This window comes from Apium graveolens, unplaced genomic scaffold (genome assembly GCF_009905375.1).
Source record: "Apium graveolens cultivar Ventura unplaced genomic scaffold, ASM990537v1 ctg3625, whole genome shotgun sequence".
Classification (NCBI taxonomy): Eukaryota; Viridiplantae; Streptophyta; class Magnoliopsida; order Apiales; family Apiaceae; genus Apium; species Apium graveolens.
Window position 1 is genome coordinate 1 of NW_027418188.1, and position 23,037 is coordinate 23,037.

A 23,037-nucleotide genomic window follows, 5' to 3' on the forward strand; every position below is an offset into this window, starting at 1 on the left:
CTCTCTCTATGTATATATGGATTGTATCTATATCTGCACACAGATCCAGGGAAAGGATTTTAGGAGAAAAGAATGTTTTCAAAAAGGGAAAAGAGTGTAATTTTAATACACAATTTCATTTTTTTTTCGATGTACCCATTTTTTCAAAAAGGGAAGCGAATGTTTTCAAAAAGGGCAAGTTGTTATGAATTCTAGGTTGATATTTAGAGCAAACACGATATCGAAAAGGCTTTAACCTCAAACAATGTGAGGCAAATTTTTGGTGTAAGTGTTGATGAAACGGATATAGATGAAGTTCTTTACCGCTTCCTGCATTCTTAGTTAATCTTTGTAAAAAATATTTGTTGATTATTACGCACTTTTAGCTCAATTTGAGCATCATATCATTCTTTACTATGCAACGTAGGAGAAGACAAGCTTGAATGATGAGAAGTCCAAGCAATGAGAGCTTACCTGCCCTACAAAGACCACAGTATGAAACACGGTCAAGATTTGGGAAAATTGCCGGCAATGGTCTTGGGCCATCATTTTATGGTACTTAGTTTTTGGGTTCTGGCTGTTGCTTATGAAAATATCATATTATAATACTAGTTTTGGTTTATTTACTGCAGACCATAAGATTACCAGTTGCCCTCAAGAGGTGAACGTAGAAGAAATTCATTCGCACAGTGTTAAGACCAAGGACCTCGGAAGCTGCTTGGCGCATAACAGTACTAATATGGTCATATCCAATTTTTCGTTGTTACATTTTTAAATGCTGTTATATTTAAATACTCAATATGCATTCCGTTCACTTCATGCCTACGAGTACGAATAATATATAGGCTGTGAGTTCTTAGAGGGGAAATTTATAATATGCACGTAGGAACCGAGTAAGTTTATGTAGAAGCGTACTCTAGCAGCATTTGGGGTGTGAGATAGCAGATATAGAGTAAATATGAATCTTAAGGTATTAAATATGTGATGCATTCAGGAGCAGGTACTAGATGCTGGGAAATCTTTTACTAGAAAATGTATTCAATTTTTAGTGCTAATTTTAGGTCATTCCATTCATTTATCTCTATATTTGTTACCCAAACAAATAAAATACATTAAGTTCAATAGGTAATCTTCTAAAAGTTTCCACTAAGCTATAATACAAACAGGGAAAATTGTAATAAAAAATAACAACAATGTCTTGAGAAAATTACATATAGATGAGGCATATGGATTTTCTTGCTGCATCTTATTTTCAGACAACTTAAACCTGTCGAAGAAGGACTACCTGCGCTTATGCTTTAACTTTCATTGACATAGTAGTGTTTTCTGGTTAACAAGCGTTGCTCGGAAGTACTTGACCTGTACCTTTTTTTGACAGAAGGAAAAAATATGTTGCCTTGATGCATCTTATGCAAATTAGAACTATCGATGGTTTTTAATTAGAGATAACATATTTGTGAACTTTATGGGAGAACTCACAAAAAAGCCGATGTTTATATATCTTTTATGCTTGCTTGATTAGAAAGGGAAGGGGAGGAGGTGTGAGGTCTTTGAGTCAAGTAGCAGCTTGAATGTTTTCAAGGATTATTTTTACAGATAGGTGTATGGTTATTGGATAAGAGTGAAGTGGATCCTTTGACATAAGTCCATTTTTGCACTTTTCCAGGGATGTTTTTGTATGTCTTGTCTATTTATTTACGAATTCCAACAATACTTTTTTTGCAAAAAGACATTGTACATATTTAATTATTTTTTCCACTTCATTACAGCCAGGTGTGCAAAATTCTGACAACTTGCAAAACACTCAAAAGTCAGCCTCTTTCATGCACAAGGATATAGACTTCAACTTGCAAAATTTACGGAAATCACCCAGGTTATCGGTCCAGAATAGAGAGGACAAATATGTGTTTGAATCTAATGAGAAGGGGTTAAATGTAGATCAAACTCCCAATTAGAAGGCCTGGATAAAAAGAGGTTACATTGGCCAAGTCTCCTCGAATAGATTATCAGAATATAAGTGTAGAACAAGAACAGGAGACGAACTTGCGAAATGTACGCAAGTCTTCTCGATTTTCTGAAGAAGCTAGAGAGAGAGACATGCAACTTCTCTTTAGAAGTCCTGAAAAAAATAACTAAACTGTAAAAAGAAGTCTCGAATAAAAGATGTGGATCAGGAGAAGTTCATGTCTCCGCTGAGGTAAATTTGGTCAACATGGCTAAGGTTCACGAGAGAAAGTTCAAATGACGATGGGAAAAGAGGGGCATGGGCCTGCAAAGTTTCGTTAATTCTAGTAGCAAAGGAATTTGTACACGTGAGTCTCATATAAATAGCACTTTCAAGAGCAATCTCTCTTTAAAAACTAAGGCCGTGCCAGCCAGTATGCCCCATTTTTTCAAACACAGATGTTAGTTATGGTAGAATTATGAACTCGCAGTCCATACGCAAGTCCGTCCGGTTCTCAGGCAAGAATGGGGAGATGGACTTGCAGAAAAAAAATGTGCCCTCCGAATTTTCTTTTGATACTGATGTGGAATTGACCACTGTACTTCAAGTTCAGAACAAGAGTTCAGATTGTGATAAAGGGACGGATTTGAAAACAATGCAGAAGTCATTACAATTGTCTTGCAGGAGCAGAGAGGACTAACTTGGATAGAAATATTGAATGTAGTGAGGAAGGGAGAACTATGCCCCAGGAAAACAGCTCTCACTTGAGCACCTCATCTGTGGTCAAGGTATTTAATAAGCCCCAAATTCAGAATGTTTCTGCAAACTCTAATGGACACATGGAATCGATTGACAGGCAAAATTTGACCCACTTGTCGGGCACTAAAAGACAGCGAGACTTGCAAAAATGTAGTAGAAAGGAGGTTAGACTTGGAGCAGAATCCCGGAAAAGGGGCCCGCCCTAGGAAATATTTATCTTTAACAAGTGAAGTTGGTTTGAAAAATGCACCCTCAGCTCAGAATCAAACTGTAAAGTCTAATAAAGATGGGATTAATCTTGGAGTCGAGACCCAGAAAAAGGGCTTCGACGGGGGCACTATGTCTCTACCAATTGAAGTTGAGCTGACAAGTGAACTTGGAGCAGAGTCCCGGAAAAGGGGCCGCCCTAGGAAAAAATTATCCTTAACAAGTGAAGTTGATTTGACAAAAGCACTCGCAGCTCAGAATCAAACTGTAAAATCTAATAAAGATGAGATCAATCTTGGAGTCAAGCCCCAGAAAAAGGGCTTCGATGGGAGCCCTATGTCTCTACCAACTGAAGTTGAGCTGACAAGTGAACCTGGAGCAGAGTCCCGGAAAAGGGGCCGCCCTAGGAAAAACTTATCCTTAACAAGTGAAGTTGATTTGACAAAGGCACCCTCAGCTCAGAATCAAACTGCAAAGTCTAATGAAGATGAGATTAATCTTGGAGTCGAGCCCCAGAAAAAGGGCTTCGACGGGGGCACCATGTCTCTACCAATTGAAGTTGAGCTGACAAGTGAACCTGGAGCAGAGTCCCGGAAAAGGGGCCGCCCTAGGAAAAATTTATCCTTAACAAGTGAAGTTGATTTGACAAAGGCACCCTCAGCTCAGAATCAAACTGTAAAGTCTAATGAAGATGAGATTAATCTTGGAGTCAAGCCCCAGAAAAAGGGCTTCGACGGGGGGTACCATGTCTCTACCAATTGAAGTTGAGTTGACAAGTGAACCCTCGTTGCACAGTGAATTTGTACAAGCTGATGGATGCCTGCTGAATAAGGCCATTGGTTCACCTCTGAATTCTTCAAAATCACTTCCCTCATTTCAGTATTATGTCAGTTCAGGAAAAGGAATTAATCTAGTTGTTGATTTGAATTCAAGCCCGTCAGATTGGACTAAAAAATATTTTCTTCTAGTAGTCAGACCTTACAGAATAATAAATTTGAATGTTTTCGCCATGAGATTGAATCATTGAGAAGTAAGAAAATGATAAGTTCACTTGTTTCTACTTCTAATCCATTTAACCCCGGCCATCTACAGAACAATGCTGGTTCACAGTTAGTTAGTGGAGAAACTTGTCCTCTGCGGTCTTACATACCAGAAAGAGATAATGGGTCGTCGGATGTCACTCAGACAAACTCATGCATTGATGTAAGGACAAGGGATGGTCATATAGAAAACTCCAGTGATGTTAATACTCAAACTTCTGGAGACAACATATCTTCGCATCAAGAATATCTGGTACTTAATTTATAGTAATGGTTCATACCATGCGAATTTAAAATTCTTAAATGACTTCCCGCACACTATTTGTTAATCGGAGTTCTGTCTAATTTTCCAGTGAGAACAAGCCTTTTCTTGTAAAACACTAGGGGTTTAGGATGTACGTTATTTTAAATGGCACCTTGGCATACTAGTTTGTTGGGAGTTGCACATTGACTTTTGAATTTAAGCATTGGACCTATTCAATCTTTGCTACTGATACTATATTGCATTAGTGATAGATAAATAAATAGCCAACAAGGGAATGATTAAACTTTTAGTACATGGTATATGTGTAATTGGGTGATATGCTCTCTGCATTAGAAACTTCATGGTCCTAAAATTCTATGCTTTTTCAAATTTTCTCTCTACTGGTACTTTCTTTTGCGTGTGTGAATAAAGCAACTGGTCTCTTCTTGATAGTACACTGTGATATTAAGCTCGTGACCTTGAGTTGCTGCAATTTATATATGTTTTTCTTTCCTTGATAGTTGTTAACTCTGTTTCGCTTTATCTATTCTTAATCTACTGATTCAGGAGACAAGGATCACCATTCTTGAGACAAAAGCTTCAGAGTAAAACTTTTTCTTAAACAACTAGTTGTGTGATAATTTTGATGTCTTCTGCACAGTCTAAATGTTTCATTTTTTTTTTCATACTGGCAGACAGTCAAGTGAAAAGCCAATGAATACTATACCTGATGGTAGTCACAAGAGAAAAAAGCTAGGCAGGAAAATTTGCGGGATGCGTTTGAAATGTGGGAAGCACCTTGGTACAAGAAAATCAATTCGGCTGTGGCATCAGGTTTAAATTATTTTCTGCATTTTCCATAAATTGTAACATTCAATTTGCAGAATCTAATTTGGTCATAGCGATTGGTTTATTAAAAAATCAATAGCTTTTAGAGGACTATTATCCTAGTATAACAGTAATTAAAATGTATCTTTCTATATCCATTTTGTACTGAAGTAAAATCTTAATATTGGGCTTCCCATGGTTAAAACTATGTGACTGCATATGTAAGACTATTGGGGCAAAGTCTCCCTGTGTATTATTATACCCTGGTAATGAACTAAAGTCTAAAAGGTAAACAGAGTTGTAGAAGAAATAAATATTTAAATAGCATGAACCTAAAGCAAATGGGACAGTAGTCTCGGAATTATTAATCCCATAAACAATATAGCTCTAGTATGCTGTTATCTTGCTTAGTCGTGTTTTTCTTTATGATAAACTATGTTTAAAGTCACTATTTTCTATCTCTGTGCTCCCTAACATTTTTGTGTTCTTTTCAAATTATCCGCAGGGAAGTCCTCGGTGATTCGGGTGGGTTGTTTTGGTTTACAGATCCGTAGGGAGTTGAGCAGTAAGTATTGAATACTCTTACATCACTGTATATAAATAAAGTTATCTATCATGATAAGCTGAATATCTTTGCTTTGTTTTATAACATTCGACTATACATAAACAAAAGTATCAATATTTAGGTAAGAGATGATATCCTGTATTGTGTAGTTGCAATCTTCTATTTCCTTTTCCCATTTGAGCGCAGCCTCCTCTGTCTCTTTTTCTCTCCAGGAACGCGAATATTAATCTAGGGTTCTCTCCAACTTCTCAACGTCTCACCCTCAAAATAACGGATAAAATATATAAAATGGTTTTGATAAGTATATAGTAATAAAAGAAATTATCCTAAAAAGAACATATTTCTATTAGGAAATTTCGTAGCCTGCTGTTACTGGGCTTTTATTGGCAATTGAGGGCATATAATGATAAAATAAAGGCCTTCTTCCGAGTTAGTGGCCGGAAACAGACTTCTAGAACTCCAAATAAAGCCCAAACAGTGAATACTGCTAAATCTGTCCAAAAATCCCAATTTTCATTCAATGAACTCCAAATATTCCAATTTAAGCTCCAATCGAGTAATTCCTGATTTGTACAGTAAAACATTAAAACACATTAAATAAAAATCCAGTTCCATACAAAAATACTTGAAACATAGGGATAAACCAATATTAAATTATTTACTTAACAACATTCATAGTAATGGTTGAAGACACCTAAACTTCGGTAGACTTTTTAGATAATGATATCTTCATTATCTATAGGATGCATCTAGATATGTAAAACGGATTCGAAGTATACCAATACTAGTTAATTTAGAGAAACCTGCATGCATGCGCAGTTAATTACTTGCTACTAAACAATGTAGCGAATATTTTTAACACTGATTTGCTTTATATTACAGCAACAATGGAATTTAATGCTGTTATCTTCTTGATTATATTTCAGATGTTGTATGCATCTAGATATGTATAACGGATTCGGAGAATACCAATACGGCAATACTAGTTAATTTAGAGAAACCTGCATGCATGCACAGTTAATTACTAGCTACTATAGAATGTATTGAATATTTTTAACACTGATTTGCTTTATATTACAGCAACAATGGAATAATGCTGTTATCTTCTTGATTGTATTTCAGATGGGCAACACCTTGATCATCGTCGCCTCCGTCTAGAAAATCAAATTTGCAAACTAGTAATAATATGTTGTAGGTGCTACAATTCCGGAGATTGTTTTATTATGTAGTTAGCGTCTCTATAGGGATTCTCTACATGTTTCCGTTTTCATATTTGTGCTGCACTGGTATGACAATGTATGTCAACAATTTTGGTGTCAAAATTTAAAAATGTTAATTTCATCTCATGTTCTTTTTCCTTCTTTTATCTATTTCTTTCATCATTCATGCAGAAAATGATCCAGATTGATTTTTGAGAGTAATGCTTACAAAAATATTAGACACTGTGAACTTTGTAGTTGCTAAAGATGCAAGTCTGAAAGATCCTTACTGTATAACATTTTCTTTATCATTCGGAGTGGTAGCATTTTAGTCAAGACAAGGAAATCTAGTTGCAATTGCAAGTGAACTTGATAATAAATTATATCAAGTATCTCAAATTTTTTAAAATTGTTATTTTATAATTCATCATATTCTAAAAGAAGTTTCTATGAAATATTATAGATTGCAAATTTAAAACACTAATGGGAAATTTAAAATATCAATTATTTGTCTAGGTAACCTTGTTTTAGTAATGGGAAATCATGAACTTTTCATTATACTGACAAATACAAGACAACTAAATGAAGTTTTAATAAAGACATAAATTAAGTTTTTATAGATAGAATATGCCATCCAGTTTTAAATGGTTCTTTTTATTCCTCTTCTTCCTCGGCTCTTTCACAAGAATGGTTGTTACAACATATCGTACCAAATTACGGTGTAAAATTAGGGGAAATTAACGGGGTATGGTATGCTATAATATCTCCGAGAGAGACAGAAAGACGCTTATAACAGGCATACCATACAGGAGAATTTGTTACCAGCTTGCCTTCCTCAGGATAATCATTAATCATTCAATATATTCTTACATATGCTGATATGCATGTCTAGAGAAGCGCAAAAAGTCCAAATAAAAATTTCATACTTGCATTCCTCAGGATAATCATTTATCATTCAATATATTATTACATATATGCTGATATGCATGTCTAGAGAAACACAAAATGTCCAAATAAAAATTTCATATGCAAAGCAATTTGCAGGATAATCGCCATCTGATATCCATTAGCAACAAAGAATGCAAGGTCATAGATAATCTTGGACGACTGAGATATTTCAGCAACAATTGGGTTTGAGAACTACTGTTTCTTCGGATACTCTCGTGGTCCAAATATGGTAGATCCGATTCTTACACTTGTACTACCTAGTTCAATCTGCAAAGAACAACAATGCATGTCAGTAGGTCTGTAATTATTCTTGTAATACCAAAAAATGCCATCTTACAATTCTTTAAGACTTTAAATTGGCTAGATAACTACTGAATCTCTTTATGTACAACACGGGAAAAATATCAGTGCTCCAAAATTAAAATATTGGATTTTTAAACATGAAATCGTATTTTATAGGCGAAAAATGGCTTCCAGCATATATAGGCTGTATATTTACACTCTTCTTGATGTGGGTGTAGATGGAAGGTTAAAGAAAATCGTGAATTGGATAAGAATAATTGAAATGGACTAAAGACACAGAAATTCAATTGGAATTATCTTACAGATCTTTGAAAAGAAAAAAAGGGTAGAACCAGACAAGTTGACCGTGTCGCTGTGAACATTACTCATCCAGAAAAATAGGTTTAAAATCAACAGTAGAATATACTACTAAATAAGAGAAAGGTGTTAAACCTTGACCTAGACGGACAATTAATAGCTCAAAGTTCATGTATCAAAACGAAAGTCAAGTTCACAAGAGGCACATGGTATAATCATCGGGATGCAAGTTTATAAAAAGAACACCCCAATAAGGTATATAGCTCACTGCTTGTTCAAAGTCGCCAGACATGCCCATTGACAGCTGGCATTGGTCCAGAGTCATTCCGATAGCCTTGCAAACTTCAATTTTGCAATTTGACAAAGTCTGTAACATACAAACAACATAATTATGAATCTGAACTCCATTAATTGATCACCAGGAAGAAAAATTCAAGATCCATAGATTGCGGAAGTAGGAAAGCACAAGTAGCCCAATGAACTGAAAGTCAAAACTAAATATGCATAAAATAAAAGTTAAAAATTACTAGCCACGAAGAAAATATGAGACTACCTTAAAATTCTCAGGAGTTGAGGAATAATCTGCCATTCCAATCGTCATTAAGCCAGAAAACTCAAGATTCGGGCAGCCCATTCTAACATGTTTCACTAGCTCTACACAGCCTGAGGGATCAACCCCAGATTTTGCTGCCAAAAAGACACAATCACAAGTACAAAGTTCGGGTATTCAGTCTTCATAAATACCGATTATTGAAAGCAATACAAGTTCTGCAGTGGGAAAGAGCCATTAACCGTCACAAAAGCATTATACATTGGCATGCAGATAACTTTAAGGAGCAAGCAGATGTTTGAAAATCTGTTATCATGTGCTGACAAATAACAGCAGTAGGGCATCCTAATCAGTGAAGAGAGGCCCTAGCATTGTAGCATAGTGGATACCCCTCTTTTTTTGGTAACAAGTGGTAGAGGGTTTAAGCCTTGGGGAGGTATGTGTGCGTGAGTATCTGAAGTTTGATATGTGACCTAAACCTAAAAAAACCAGTAAAGAGAGAACAGCAAGTCCAGTTTTGACTTGAGCATATAGTTTGAGTAAAACCTCCTAATGATGTCAAATTTTATAAAGATAAGGAATGGTGTAGGTGAACTACTACTTAACCCAAAGGGATATATTTTTTTATTGTAGCAACAATCCCTGCACAAAAGCCTAATTCCCTGCTACTTAAAATAAAGACAAACAAATGCATTCGGCATTGCATGAATTCACTCACTGATCTCATTCTTCAAACCTCGCCCTCCAATAAATACTTTTTGAAATTTGAATGTTGCAAGTACACTTACATGTTTCTCCACTGGTATTTACTTGTACCAAAACCTTCAAAGGCTTTCTTTTGATGTTTGCAACAGCACGGTCAAGGTGATTTGCAATCTGTTCATCCAAAATTCATGGTAATATAATGTCATTGTGAGAGATGTACCTAGAAGATCTGTTACAAAACAAGGGAATTTCATCTGAGTAACTAAATTTTTTTTGCTGAATTACAGATAGGTTCATGAGGAAAACAAGAAGAGGTATTAAAATTAGCATGACGTTACTCCGATATTTAAGAGGCTACTCTAGGTGTCACAGAATATTTTCCAATACAGATAATTTTTATAGAATGTAGCATTGAACAAAATATTAAGGTTTGATATTCAGCAAAACCACTGGAATGTACTTAAGACATAATGCAAAGAAGTTGTGGTCTACATTAACATATCCTCCATTTACAATAAAAAAAATCCATAATACATTGGTTATATAGGACTGTTGTGAGTAGAGAGTTTCAGCAATCAGAATCTGGGGGTCAAGGTATAGGGGGTTGGTCATATAGGAGTGTTGTGCCTAGAGATTTTCGGCAGTCAGGACTTGGGTGCAAGGTACAGGGGTTGTTCATAGGAGTAAAGTGGGTAGATAGTTTCTTTTTTTAATCTCAGGGTACCATCTCTTCAGTACTTTATCATCATTGTATCGCATGCTTGCTGGTACATTAATATTCACTATTCTATCACAAGATATAAGTTCGCTATTGTATTCATAGGGTGCTTGTATGTACATAATTAACATATAGTGCTATTGCTCTGTCAGAAGTCGGGGATCTTTACAGAAACAACCTTTTTGCTCTTCTAAGGCACCTTCCCTGCTCTCCTATACAAGTAGATACACTGGGTAGGTTGTGTTTGGTTTAGAAAGAAAGATTGTACTCGTATTATAACATGTAGGACTTGAGCTTAAGAAAAGAGTGTGACGAGTTTTATCAAGCAAAATAAGCTGTTCCGGGTCCAACCTACCAGAATTTTGAAGCTATCCTATATTAATGCCGTAGAGAACTAATTTCTACATAGACGTGTCCTGACACTACAACTCCCAAATAATTGATCAGTGCAATGAATTAAGTTTTACCTTCTCATTATCAACACCCTCGACCATAGCAAGATTGGGGACAGCAGCTGCATTAAAGAAGAACACTGTCAGCGCAATTCGTGTGGCTATGCAATGCCAAATGTACCCCTTATTTAAATATTTTACTAAAAGTTAGTAATAAAATTCTAAATTTGGACCCTTATAACCTTATTAAGTGTAGTTTGGCCTAAAAATATTAAAACGATATTTTGTTCCCCCACAAAAACTTAAAAAAAGCAAGTACAATCTAACTTATCCTCAACTTTCCTTGCTCAGCCATTGAGCACAAATGCAATGTACTTAAATCTTATGAAATGGAATTAATGTCTTTGTGTTACTATTGTACCTACACATAACTTAATATAATAAATTGCCGAAATTAGAAGGAGATATTTACTTGGGGACAAGAATGAGATTTATACCCAAAAGTGACTTTGCTTTATTACTCTGCAAATGCCCAATAAAATGCCATTGAATGTCTTCAGGAAGCTGCACATACATGTTTGTTATTTTTATACAAGTAATAGAATAAACAATGCTAGAACACCCAAAAAAATGTTGAGTTGTCAATTTACTATTGATTTCTCCCTCGTTAATGGAATAGAGCCCATGCATACATATGGACACCGCCAATTGAAACAATTTTGAGATTTTTGGCAACTCAAGCATTGCTCTTAAACTTGTTAATAAAATAATACAAGATCCTGGTAAACCTTCTCCTAACGCGTTGAGCTTTAAAAGCTCAGGGGTTGGGGTTAGTATAGGTCTCAAGTTCGATTCAACTTGTAACTTAACAAAACTAACACTCCTTCGGTCTCATAATAAACACTCTATTTTCTTTTGGGAGTAGTTTTAGAGGTACCAAATTGTAGAGCTGTAATTTGAGTCGATTTGCACGCAACCAGCTCGAGCTCATGTAACAGGACTAGACTACAACTTGTATATATCAGCCAAGCTCGAGCTCGTTTAGTTGAAAAAGTCCGAACCCGGCTAAAATTCGGCTTGAACTTGAAAACTCGACTCAGCTCAAACTCAAACTCATTTATAATTACAAATGAAGTATTACTATTTTTTTTTTACTATTTATGAATTGAATGTTTAAAATCGACTTAATTTGCTGGAAAATAAGCTCAAATCGACTTCTTCATTAAACGAGTCAAGTTTAGAATCTCGAGCTTGTTTAAGTTAAAAAAAGTCGAACTCGTGTATTATCTAATATATCAATTAGATACTCGACCCGACTGCGCTCCAATAACTGCCTAGCCAAATTAATTCATATATGACGTTGCATCGCTTACGTAGCATTAAGTAGAATCGATCATATATTTGTAAAACCAGAGGGCCTTCAAATTTAATTGTTTTATAACTTATAAGTCATAATCAATTAAAAATTAGAATTAAAATGGGAGAGAGGTTGTTATTAAAATTAGAGAGAGAGAGAGAGATTAGGATTAGAATGAGAGGGAGGGAGAGAGAGAGAGATTAGAAAGAGAGAGAGCGAGAGAGAGAGAGAGAGAGAGATTAGGACTAGAATGAGAGAGAGAGAGACCTGAGGAGCTTTATCAATAAATTCCTGGACGTAATTTTCACCAAAACAACGATGACCAGCGTCATAAAGCTGGCGAATGAGAGAGATAGGTTTAGTTTTACCAACAGCCACAACTCGAACATCATTACCACTACGCCCAGATCTCTCTGCAGCCTGACGTACACGATGTAACACTGATTGCAGAGCCTTCACAGCTACCCCTTCCACCACCGGAGCAGCAGCTGCCATTTTTCTATTAATTAAACTACTATTATTACAACCTGGGAATATGTTGTACTTGTATGTATATATGACTCTGATGTATGTTCGTGTAGTAATAATACATGTAATGTGTAATAAGCTCCTTCAATTATCAAGCTAAAAAAATGTGAGGTTGGTAATCATTTTCCCCCAGATTTTTTTGTTGCAAATTTACGAAAATTTCATTATTTTTAATGATTTGTTTTAAATTGCTAGTGAACTTTTTTTTGTAACATATTGTTAAAAAATGTGAACTTTCAACTTGTCTTATATTTGTATCTTATTATTAAAATAATAATATTTGAATTTTAATATTTGAATTTTAATGAGAAAGGAAAGTAAATAATGAAATCATGTTTAAAACCAAAGGAAGAAGGAAAAATGCTACATTAGCAACAAAAAAACATGAATGTAGCAGTATATACTTCCAATATCATAAAAAAAATTACATATACACCTATAAGATGGATAAACATTTAAATCACCATTTACCCAGAAACACTTCTTGATTGATATCAATAATTAAAAACCAACAAACAAGAGTAATAAACATAACCCAAAAAAATATTGATTTTAGCAGCATATAACTTTTTGCTTGTTTGGAATGAAAGATGAGTTTCATAATACCCATCAAGGTCCATAATCCTTGTAACCTCAACATTACTTAATGTGCAAAATTCAGGGGACTGAAAAAAAACAAAATGGTACTGAACTACTGGGGTAGATGGAGAAGATATTTCAAACATGCAAAGATATATCTAATCATCATCCTCTTCATCGTCGTCAGCTCCTGCTGCGTTATTAAGGGCATTCAAGCGCTCAATCAACTTGTTCTTCCTTTCATCATATGTGAGTTTCTTCAAGTTGTACCTGCACCATACATTCACATAGTCATTAATAAAAATCAAGTCATATGTAGCAAAATCCCACTACACAACCGCAACTCTGTATGCAACGTGCAATACTATTATCAAGGGCAAGAAACTAGAAACTAGAAACCAGGACACTGGAAAGACGATATGAGAATAAACTAGGGATTATTTTATTTTTTAGCTCATTGAAACTAGGATTTTTCAAGCAAGCTGTCTAGGAAAAATTATAAAAATTTGCTGAAAGATTAGAATTATTAACAAGTCAACAAGAAACAAAGAATAATACTGAAAAGTAACTATTATGAATAATGCTTTGAACAGCTTATTAGCTCGCATACCTCTTGTGCTCCTTGGGTTGCTGTTTCTCCGACTTCTTAACTGTTGGATCTGCACGGATCGCTGCATGAACTTTCTTGTATAGCTCATCAATATTATCTGCGTCAATTCCTTTCTTAGCATATAATGAGAAGTGAGTTTGATATTTCTCGGGCTCATCTTCAATCAGTGTCTGCAAGGAAAATTAACAAGATATAGTCACTAACAATAGTGCAAGTACGATTAGAATCGATCAGAATGAATGATCCTCACCCTCATGTATGCAGCAACATGGCCACCATAGATATACTTGTGGTGAACCTCAGCATCAAGCTGTTTAGAATCCTTTGAGTAGCCAGCAAATCGTTTTTCACTGTGAGGAATGTCAAGGCCACCATCCAAAGCACCCTACAATTAACAACAGAATAAGTTCTAGTATATATGCACAAACACAAGCAATTACATGCTAACCAATACCATATTATTTGTACACCAGACATACACTTTCTAATTGAGACCCAAGTCACACTCAATATTACATGCTGGCATTTAGTACATACAAGCATATAGTGACTAGGAGCTAGGACGACTCCATCCAAGACAGTAATATTTAACTACAAAAAAGTGGGGTAAAATGAAAAAAGTATACCCATAATTGAAACCATTGAATCAAATTTATACACAACATAACTTGTGGGAACAACAAGAAAGATTATCGTATTTCAGTAGTATTTGCGAACATTGTAAATAATACAATATTATAGTACGGATAAAAAAGGGTACGTAGATACAGATATTCTGTATCAAGTAATGTAACATTACTGTGAAAAAAAGATGGATCATGTACAATTATAGTTAATGTTTCATTATATACCGATCCATACCTTAAGAGCACCAAAGACACGATTGCCTGTAGTAGTCCTTAAAAGGCCAACATCAAGTAGAGCCCTGAAGGGTCTTCGGCTTTCAGCAGGTTCAACTGAATAATCCTCTCCAGTTGCCTGAAAGATAGATGTAAAAGAATGAAGATATTGTAATTTACAGATTAAAAGCAGTGAATATTCTTCAGATACAATTAATGAAGAGTAACTGTGTCACCTCAACATTGCCTTCATACTCATCATCCATTTCAAGCTTTTTCAAAACACGGCGGGCTAAGAGAAGTCCCGTACAGTATGCTGATAAATAGTTTAATGGCATGTTAATGTCTTAGATGACAGCATGTAAGAATTAACAGAGAGTTGTATTCTGTATCCTAGAATCATGCTTATACTTTCATCAAATTTAGAATAAGTCCTCTACAAGTACAGCTGTATTACTGCTGCATCTCATTACTAAGTGTCAATCTACTGATCTCCCTCCTCCAGCTGTTGTAATCTTTTATCAGCTACGCATAATAAGTTCTTAGCCTGATACTACTACGCATAACTATATGCCAGTCTCTATCTATCCTTCTGTACACAATACTCAGGATATATTTACCATAACTTCAACAAGTTCCCTAGTTTGTTTCCTTCAGTTTGCAAAAGATGATGTTAAACAGCGATAAATAATAAACCATAATGAAATTGCTCTCATACCTGCAGCATAATTTGTGAGACCTACTTCAAGCCCGTATCGAGGAAGCTCATGTGAATACGCAGCTGCAAGCACCATATCTCCAGCTATGGTAGCAGAGATGATTTGTGCAGTGATATCCTTGTTGGTCTAGAAGCTAAATTAAGGTTTAACTCATATATTTAAATTAGTTATGCTAGAATTTTGAGATTTTGAAGGCAAAAAAGAAAATTTGTTGTCAGTAATCTGCAAACACGTCTATAGAAGACATGATGCCAACATACGAAAACTTGGATGATGGCAACATATAATTGCAACTTACGGAAAAGATAATATTAAACATAGGACTACAATTTCATACAAACAGCCTTAAGGATACAAATCGCACAACAAAGCGGTACTTGGGAGTGTTGTACTTGTTCTTGTCCTGATTGATCAAGCGAATCCTGGCACGGTAATCAGTTTTTCCCTCTACAAAAACACCGTCCATCAGTAAAAACATTTCAAGATATAACAGAACCAACTCAAACCAAATCTATAAACCAAGACAAATAAAACATCTCAATGTTTACCTCGCCTTCTCTTAAACTTAACCTGAAACCTCTTGAAGTAAGCTCTCGGTTTGTTAGCTTTGACAAACACCTGAATGACAAATATTAAGATAAGCATACTTTAAATCTATCTAAGAAACACTATAAAATACAAAACTCTAAATTTATATCGCACGCAATCTCGACAAGTGTTTCGTAATCGGATACATAAACAAATTATGAAAAACTTGAGTCATTGCAAATACAAGTATACTTCAAATCCAGCTAAAATATTAACGAAAACTCCGAATTTAAATTAAACGCAATCTCGAGAAATGCTACATAAGCATATACACAAACAAATAAAGACGTACAAGTCACAGACATACATCAATCCAGCTAAAAACACTATAGATATCAATATAAACTCTGAATTCAAATCAAACGCAATCTAGAGAAATGCTACATAAGCATGTACATAGTAAACAAATAAACACGTACAAGCAACAGGCATACATCAATCCACCTAAAAACAGTATGGATATCAATATAAACTCTGAATTCAAATCAAACGCAATCTCGAGAAATGCTACATAAGCATGTACAATCCAGCTAAAAACACTATAGATATCAATATAAACTCCGAATTTAAATTAAACGCAACCTCGAGAAATGCTACATAAGCCTGTACACAAACAAATAAAGACGTACAAGTCATAGACATACACCAATCCAGCTAAAATCACTATAGATATCAATATAAACTCAGAATTTAAACTAAACGCAATCTCGAGATTACGAAAACTTCACACGGAACATAAATCAGCACAAATCGATACGTTTGCAAATTAAATACATATATACACTACAATCACAAATTATAGTACTGGAAATCAAAAAATTAGACAAAATTGAAAATGATGAATTTTACAATTAAATACACAAATACAATTGAAAATGTAAGTATTGCAGATCCATTAATATAAACAAATGAGAAATTGAAAGGAGAGTTGAATTCACCATTGTTGCGCTAAGGTTGAGTCTCGAGTGGCTGCGAAACTAGGGTTTAAGTGATATGAGATGTGTGTGCATATATGCGTGGTGAGTAGGGCTGTTTTGTTTTTATAAGGAGGCCCAATGGGCTTGCAATCAAGTGGCCCAGATAAATTAGAAGACAAAAATTTCATAATAAATTAATAAAATATATAGGAATAATGAAAACAAGCATTGTTTTAAGTAATTATTATTTTATTATTTTAATTTTAATTTTATAAAAGAAATCAAATACCTAAAGGCCCAAGAAGAGAAGTTTTAGAAATAGGAGACGTTATCTACTATATAAAGGTAAAAAAATATGATAAATATTGTAAATGTAACACTTTCCCATATATATAAGAGAAAAGAAAATAAATAGAAAGAATTGGTTTATTCAGCTTATTCTTGAATATTTTTTTGTCAAAAAGTGGAAAAAAAGATGTGAATTTGGGGAGAAATTTACTTCATTTTGTTTTCGGATTTTCATCCCATTTTTTTAAAAATTAGAAAAGAAAGTAAAATGAATCATTTTCTATTTTTTTCTTTTTTATATTAAATTCGGGAAAATATTGTAATATTAACGTTAGAAGAAGGAGACTTGCCTGGTCAACCAAATTAAAGTAACGAGAGTTAATAATTTCTTATCGACCAAAAAAATCTTTATCTTCTAAGAAAATGGTCGATGAGGGATAAGAAACAATTAAAAAATAAAAAAGACCAGAGAAAATATCCCTCAAAGAAAAATTAGAAAATTTTCCGATGAGAAGAAGAATTTTGGAGAACGTAACATTACTCTAAATAAAAATATCCCACGAAGACCAGAGAAATAATTAACGTCTCGTAACAAACATATACTTATAAAACTTTTTGCAATGGAGGTGAAATTCTAATAAATATGCAGTGTCGAGGGCTCTTTCAAGTCCTGAACACTCGTTTTAGTTTAAAAATATTGTTGTGTACGTATACTTCTGCTGGGTAAAAAAAGAGAAAGAATTTAAAATAGGAAATTAGAATCTTAAAATAGGAGTTTGTAATAAAAAAAAATCAATAAAAGGCCCAATTCTAAAAGAAAAAGCCCAAAAAAGGTTTGGCTTCCTATAAATACAGACTAATGGTCTTACTTGTAAAAGGTTGGAAAAAGAAATATCAATAAAGAGTATAATTTCTCGTATAAACATGACTCAAATTTAGGTTCATTATTTGGCGCTAGAAAGAACTCTTAAATTTGATACTCCAACATGATCATTGAAGAAACAGATCCAGAGAAATGTGGGAACACGACTGAGATCCAAACTGTTTAAAAATCAGAACATGTTGCTCCTGCAGAAAATGATAAAATATCGCTGACCCTTAAACCAAGACGGTTGTTTCCGGTGGAGGAAAACCCCTCACCTGAGGGATCTCAGGCACTGAGACAACCAGTTAAACGCAATAGGAAAATTATTAAGGATACTCATTCTCGTGTTTTAACAAAAAAGAGGAAGTATGTGCTATCCAGTGATGCTAAGTTGCACTTACAAAAGTTGAAGCAGAAGAAACTCTTACGAGAGTAAGAGATGGATGGTGCAGAAGGCTCGGACGAAGAGCTCAAGATGTTAGAGGCTGAAACTCATAGATTAGAGGCGAAATTGGAAAAAATAAGAGAAACTCAACGTTTGCAGCAAGAGTTGAAACAAGTTTCGATTAAGGAAGGTGGTGATGCGGAACTTGATTATGTAGAGCTTTCGGAGGACGATGATGATTACTATTATGACGAAGAGGAGGTTTCTACCGAGTTTATATATTCAAGGCCCCGACACCCCGAGACAGTGTCTTCAGGGGGGACTCCGCAAGGATCGATGTCAACAGACTCGATCTCACAGGAAGAGTTCCTAAAAATGCAGGAAGATATGGCCCAGTTGCGAGATCTAGTTCGCACTTAATCAAGGTTCGAAGCCCCTGTGAAAAGCCCTCTCTCTCGAAGTATCGAGAAAGCAAAAATAGACAGGACTTTAAAAACTCCGACACTTGATCAATTTGATGGATCCTCTGATCCATCGGGTTTCCTTAACACCTTTGACGGTCGAATGGCATTTTACAGACACTCTGAAGTCGCCCGTTGCCAATTGTTCTCTACATGCTTACAAGGCACAGCCCTACGTTGGTACAACAATCTCCCATTTAGGTCAATCGGCTCTTGGACTACGTTGAAGACTAAATTTCAGACAAGATTTTCAAGCAACTACAAAGGGGGAAAAATTACAGCATCTTTGATTATGATGCGACAACGGCCTAGCGAATCCCTGAGAAGCTATTTAGGTCACTTTCGTCAAGCTATATCTGAGATAACAGACCTAGAGGAGTCTTTGGCGATGAATTATTTAGCAACGGGCATTGATGGAAGCCGACATGGCATTTTAATAGAAGAACTCATAGAAAAACTTCCTCGACACCTCCATGCGGCGTTCCAGATTGTTGAACACCGTATGACACTTCAAGAGGCAGTGGGTAGTATAAGATCTCCGAGACGCTCTAGTTACAAATATGACAGGTCAAGAGCTCATAGTCCCCAGACTCCGAGATCGCGAGGATATAATTCCAAATCCCCTCGACATTCACCAGCAAGAAGAGATAATAGAAAGGAAGAACATTGAACCCCGATGAGTCATGAATATCAACGACGGTCTATCTCAGACCAAAAATGGCAGCCCCGGGACAGAAAAGATAAAGAGTTTACTAAACTCATATTCGATAATACAAAGATTTAGGCAATTTTAAAGACGAAACCCGACTTTCGACCCCTGAGGCCGATGAAGCCGGGTCGTCCTCCGCGTTCTCGGTATTGCGACTATCATGAAGATACTGGACACACAACATAACAATACTACCAATAAAGCAATCTCATTGAATCCAAAATCAGGAAAGGCCATTTCGTTCATTATATCGAAGGACAAGGCCAGACTCATCAGAGATAAGATGACAGAATAATCGATGTAATCTTCGGGGGTTACACCACCGGAGGCATGTCAAACAACTCTCGTAAGTCGTACGCCCGAGAAGTGTGTAAAGTTAATCCTCAATGTCCCAAAAGATACAAGTCTTCTCCATCTCTCGCCATATCCTTCTCGGACGAGGACTATGCCCCAAACATCATACGAGGCCATCAAGATGCGCTGGTTATCACCGCCAAAATCGGTACTAACACAGTAAAAGAGATCCTTGTCGATAACGGTAGTTCTGTCGACATCCTCTATCATCACGCCTTAGCGCGAATGGATACAGGCGATAGAAAGCTAAAAATACCCATTCACCTCTTTATGGCTTCACAGGTAATGAGGTAAAAGTGGTAGGGACAATTGACATGCTGGTGCTTTTCAGCACGATGTCTTGCCAAGTATGGACGATAGTTAAGTTCCACGTATTAAGTGAAACCTCAAGTCACAATGTCATACTAGGTCAAAAGACAATCTCGGCATTAGAAGCCATTACGTCGATACCCCACAAAAAAAATGAATTTCCCGACTGAGTTTGGAGTGGGAGAGATGTGTGACGACCAAGCTGTGTCAAGACAATGCTACTTCACTACCGTTGTGCATAAGAAGCAGGATAATGATACTCAATCCGTCAACGAAGTCATTCAGATAGATCCTGGTAGCATCATCGACACCCCCAATGATCCTTCGTTCTCACATGTCGGTGAAACGGTCGAGGTTTTGATTGATGAAAATTCCCCTGGCAAAACGGTTAAAATTGGAAAAATTTTAAATCATCAGATAAAAGATGAATAAACGAGGTTGCTTCGAGAGTTCTCGGACATATTTGCATGGTCACCGTCTGACATGCCTGGAAATCCAACCGACGTTGCAAGACTCTCTGCATGTCGACCGTTAAAAGTATCCTTTCAGACAAAAGATGCGGACTTTCTCGGAAGAAAAACGTCGAGCTATCGACGAAGAGCTTGATCGACTTTTAGTGGCTCGTTTTATCGAGCTAGTGAAATTTCCTACACGGATTGCTAATGTTGTCCTGGTTAAGAAAAGTAATGGAAAATGGAGAATGTGTGTTGATTAATTCGACCTCAACAGAGCATGCCCTAAGGATTATTATACTTTGTCAAATATAGCTCAACTTATCGACGCAATGGCTGGTCATGAACTGTTATCTTTCACGGATGCGTTCTCAGGCTATAATCAAATCAGGATGGATGATCAAGATTGGGAACAAACGGCGTTTATAACACATCGAGGTGTCTTCACATACTGAAACATGCTTTTTGGGTTGATCAATATCGGACCAACGTTTCAGCATATGATGGATAAAATATTTAAAAATCAGTTGGATCGAAACCTTGAGGTGTATGTCGACGATATGATAACAAAGTCAAAATTTTCAAGCGGTCATTCCCTCGACCTTCGAGAAATCTTTGAGAACGTTCGTCGTGATAACATGCAACTAAATCCGTTAAAATGTTCTTTTGCTCTAACATCTGGAAAATTCTTATGATTTCTTGTCTCCCAACGAGGAATCGAGGCTGACCCCTCACAAATAAAAGCTATATCTAAAATGAAAGACCCTTCGACCATTAAAGAGGTTCAACGCCTCACTGGATGTATAGCGGCCCTTCGTCGTTTCATACCGCAAGCCTCTAAAAAATGCAGTCTTTTCTTCAAGGTTATTAAAGAGGCTTCAAAGAACAAGAAGTTGATGTGGGATGATCAATGTAAATAAAGCTTCGAAACATTAAAAACTTTCCTCACAAGCCCACCAATTTTAGCAAGAGCATTAGTTCAAAGTTATAAAGTTCTAGTTATAACTATTAGTATTAAATTAGGATATTAGTTCAAATTATGATCATTTGTCGGAGTAGAACCTCAAGTTATGAGAGCATTAGTCCATTAAGTTCTTTTTAGGATTGCATTCCTTCTGAGCCGATCAAAACAACATATTTAGGACTAACACTTTGATTTTATCGGTCATTTCTATTCTTCAACTGGGATCAATGCACACTTCACATTCCTTCATTCCTTGGGTATTGAATCGTCTATTATTAATTCAACCATATGTTTTGGTTTAAATAATATTTTCTCTTCATTTTCGAGAATCTAGTCATGCCATAAACTCTAGCATACTAGAGAAATGATTAAAGCCATGACCATGACAACCATATAAATGATACCTTAATATTTTTTTACATAACCCTTTTAAGTACCTCCTAAATTTATTCTTATTTTTCCTCAATTGTCCTGTATTATTTTAAGTTGAAAGGGTTTATAATTGCATGGCATTTTATGTTGTTACTATAAATTATGTGTGTGACTGTGTGTGTGTAATGTGGTTGTTTGAGAAGATTTAGTGCATACAATTATTATTGCAGGGGTCACCGAAAGAAGAATAATTGATATTTTAGGAACTAACAAAATTATTTATCCATTTGTTGATATTAGTTCCCTTTCTATTGCATGTTAGCGGGTCTTTCTAATTAGATTTACAGTAATGGTGAAAACATACTTTCTGCTGATTAAATCGTGGTATTGATTATGGTTTACATTCGAAATATCCGTAAAAATGGTGATTTATATATAAAACCTGATATGTTGACATTAGTCTAAGTTTTTTTTTCTCAGGCAAAGGCTAATACGTCGTGAAGCTTTCTCGGAAGATGGCTTGAAGAAATTGTACTATCTGTCATATGGAAATGGATCAGAGCTAAGATGGTTAGCCCCCTTTATGCGGTGACCTCGTTTAGATTGTATTACATGTTGCACCTTGGAAGTTGAACAGAAGGCTTCATATGTATTGCACAATCTGTCATATGGAAATGGATCAGAGCTAAGATGGTTAGCCCTCTTTATGCGGTGATCTCGTTTAGACTGTATTACCCGTTGCACCTTGGAAGTTGAACAGAAGGCTTCATATGCATTGTACTATCTGTCATATGGAAATGGATCAGAGCTAAGATGGTTAGCCCCCTTTATGTGGTGACCTCGTTTAGACTGTATTACCCATTGCACTTTGGAAGTTGAACAGAATGCTTCATATGCAGTTACCTTGTTGATCCCTGTGATTGCCTTTGCATCAGGATTTGCAACAGCAAGGTTCTGACCTTGCACATATCATACATTCGGTATTTACTCAACATATTAGATTTCACAAAATAAATGATTTTCGGTATATGAACATTTAATAGGTTACAGATATCGATTGGT

General features: G+C 35.7%; 4 protein-coding genes across 5 annotated transcripts; 2 read left to right on the forward strand and 2 right to left on the reverse strand.

The window, feature by feature from the left end:
• The first annotated feature begins 2,624 nt into the window (after positions 1–2,624).
• LOC141701244 (uncharacterized) lies at positions 2,625–6,908 on the forward strand. Of its 2 annotated transcripts, none has more exons than XM_074504927.1 (5): positions 2,625–4,183; positions 4,742–4,779; positions 4,870–5,008; positions 5,508–5,567; positions 6,648–6,908. In XM_074504927.1, the coding sequence occupies exons 1-4, from the start codon at positions 3,929–3,931 to the stop codon at positions 5,520–5,522; spliced, it is 447 nt and encodes a 148-aa protein (XP_074361028.1). In that variant the 5' UTR covers positions 2,625–3,928; the 3' UTR covers positions 5,523–5,567; positions 6,648–6,908. The 2 variants fall into 2 exon arrangements, with proteins under 2 accessions (XP_074361028.1, XP_074361027.1); XM_074504926.1 differs by having other exon boundaries at positions 6,690–6,908.
• Positions 6,909–7,672: 764 nt separating this feature from the next.
• Positions 7,673–12,615, reverse strand: LOC141701245 (uncharacterized). The gene is made up of 7 exons (XM_074504928.1): positions 12,304–12,615; positions 11,177–11,243; positions 10,755–10,801; positions 9,653–9,740; positions 8,868–9,001; positions 8,583–8,681; positions 7,673–7,981 (listed from the first exon to the last, which is right to left on the reverse strand). The coding sequence occupies exons 1-7, from the start codon at positions 12,529–12,531 to the stop codon at positions 7,907–7,909; spliced, it is 738 nt and encodes a 245-aa protein (XP_074361029.1). The 5' UTR covers positions 12,532–12,615; the 3' UTR covers positions 7,673–7,906.
• Positions 12,616–13,086: 471 nt separating this feature from the next.
• LOC141701246 (large ribosomal subunit protein uL18-like) lies at positions 13,087–16,935 on the reverse strand. Its single transcript, XM_074504929.1, has 9 exons — positions 16,838–16,935; positions 15,860–15,929; positions 15,667–15,758; positions 15,311–15,437; positions 14,829–14,908; positions 14,615–14,731; positions 14,004–14,138; positions 13,754–13,923; positions 13,087–13,413 (listed from the first exon to the last, which is right to left on the reverse strand). The coding sequence occupies exons 1-9, from the start codon at positions 16,838–16,840 to the stop codon at positions 13,302–13,304; spliced, it is 906 nt and encodes a 301-aa protein (XP_074361030.1). The 5' UTR covers positions 16,841–16,935; the 3' UTR covers positions 13,087–13,301.
• Positions 16,936–18,918: 1,983 nt separating this feature from the next.
• LOC141701241 (uncharacterized) lies at positions 18,919–19,485 on the forward strand. Its single transcript, XM_074504923.1, has one exon. The coding sequence runs from the start codon at positions 18,919–18,921 to the stop codon at positions 19,483–19,485; it is 567 nt and encodes a 188-aa protein (XP_074361024.1).
• Positions 19,486–23,037: the final 3,552 nt, after the last annotated feature.

Coding starts and splice junctions, on each gene's coding strand:
- LOC141701244 (XM_074504927.1), top strand. CDS start 3,929: ATGATAAGTTCACTTGTTTCTACTTCTAATCCATTTAACCCCGGCCAT. Junction 4,184..4,741: donor CTTCGCATCAAGAATATCTG/GTACTTAATTTA, acceptor CTACTGATTCAG/GAGACAAGGATCACCATTCT. Junction 4,780..4,869: donor CTTGAGACAAAAGCTTCAGA/GTAAAACTTTTT, acceptor TCATACTGGCAG/ACAGTCAAGTGAAAAGCCAA.
- LOC141701246 (XM_074504929.1), bottom strand. Junction 15,759..15,859: donor TAAGTTTAAGAGAAGGCGAG/GTAAACATTGAG, acceptor GTGTTTTTGTAG/AGGGAAAAACTGATTACCGT. Junction 13,414..13,753: donor CAACCCAAGGAGCACAAGAG/GTATGCGAGCTA, acceptor TGTATGGTGCAG/GTACAACTTGAAGAAACTCA.
- LOC141701245 (XM_074504928.1), bottom strand. CDS start 12,531: ATGGCAGCTGCTGCTCCGGTGGTGGAAGGGGTAGCTGTGAAGGCTCTG. Junction 10,802..11,176: donor TAAAGCAAAGTCACTTTTGG/GTATAAATCTCA, acceptor TCTTTAATGCAG/CTGCTGTCCCCAATCTTGCT. Junction 7,982..8,582: donor CTGGCGACTTTGAACAAGCA/GTGAGCTATATA, acceptor TGTTCTTTGCAG/ATTGAACTAGGTAGTACAAG.
- LOC141701241 (XM_074504923.1), top strand. CDS start 18,919: ATGGCATTTTACAGACACTCTGAAGTCGCCCGTTGCCAATTGTTCTCT.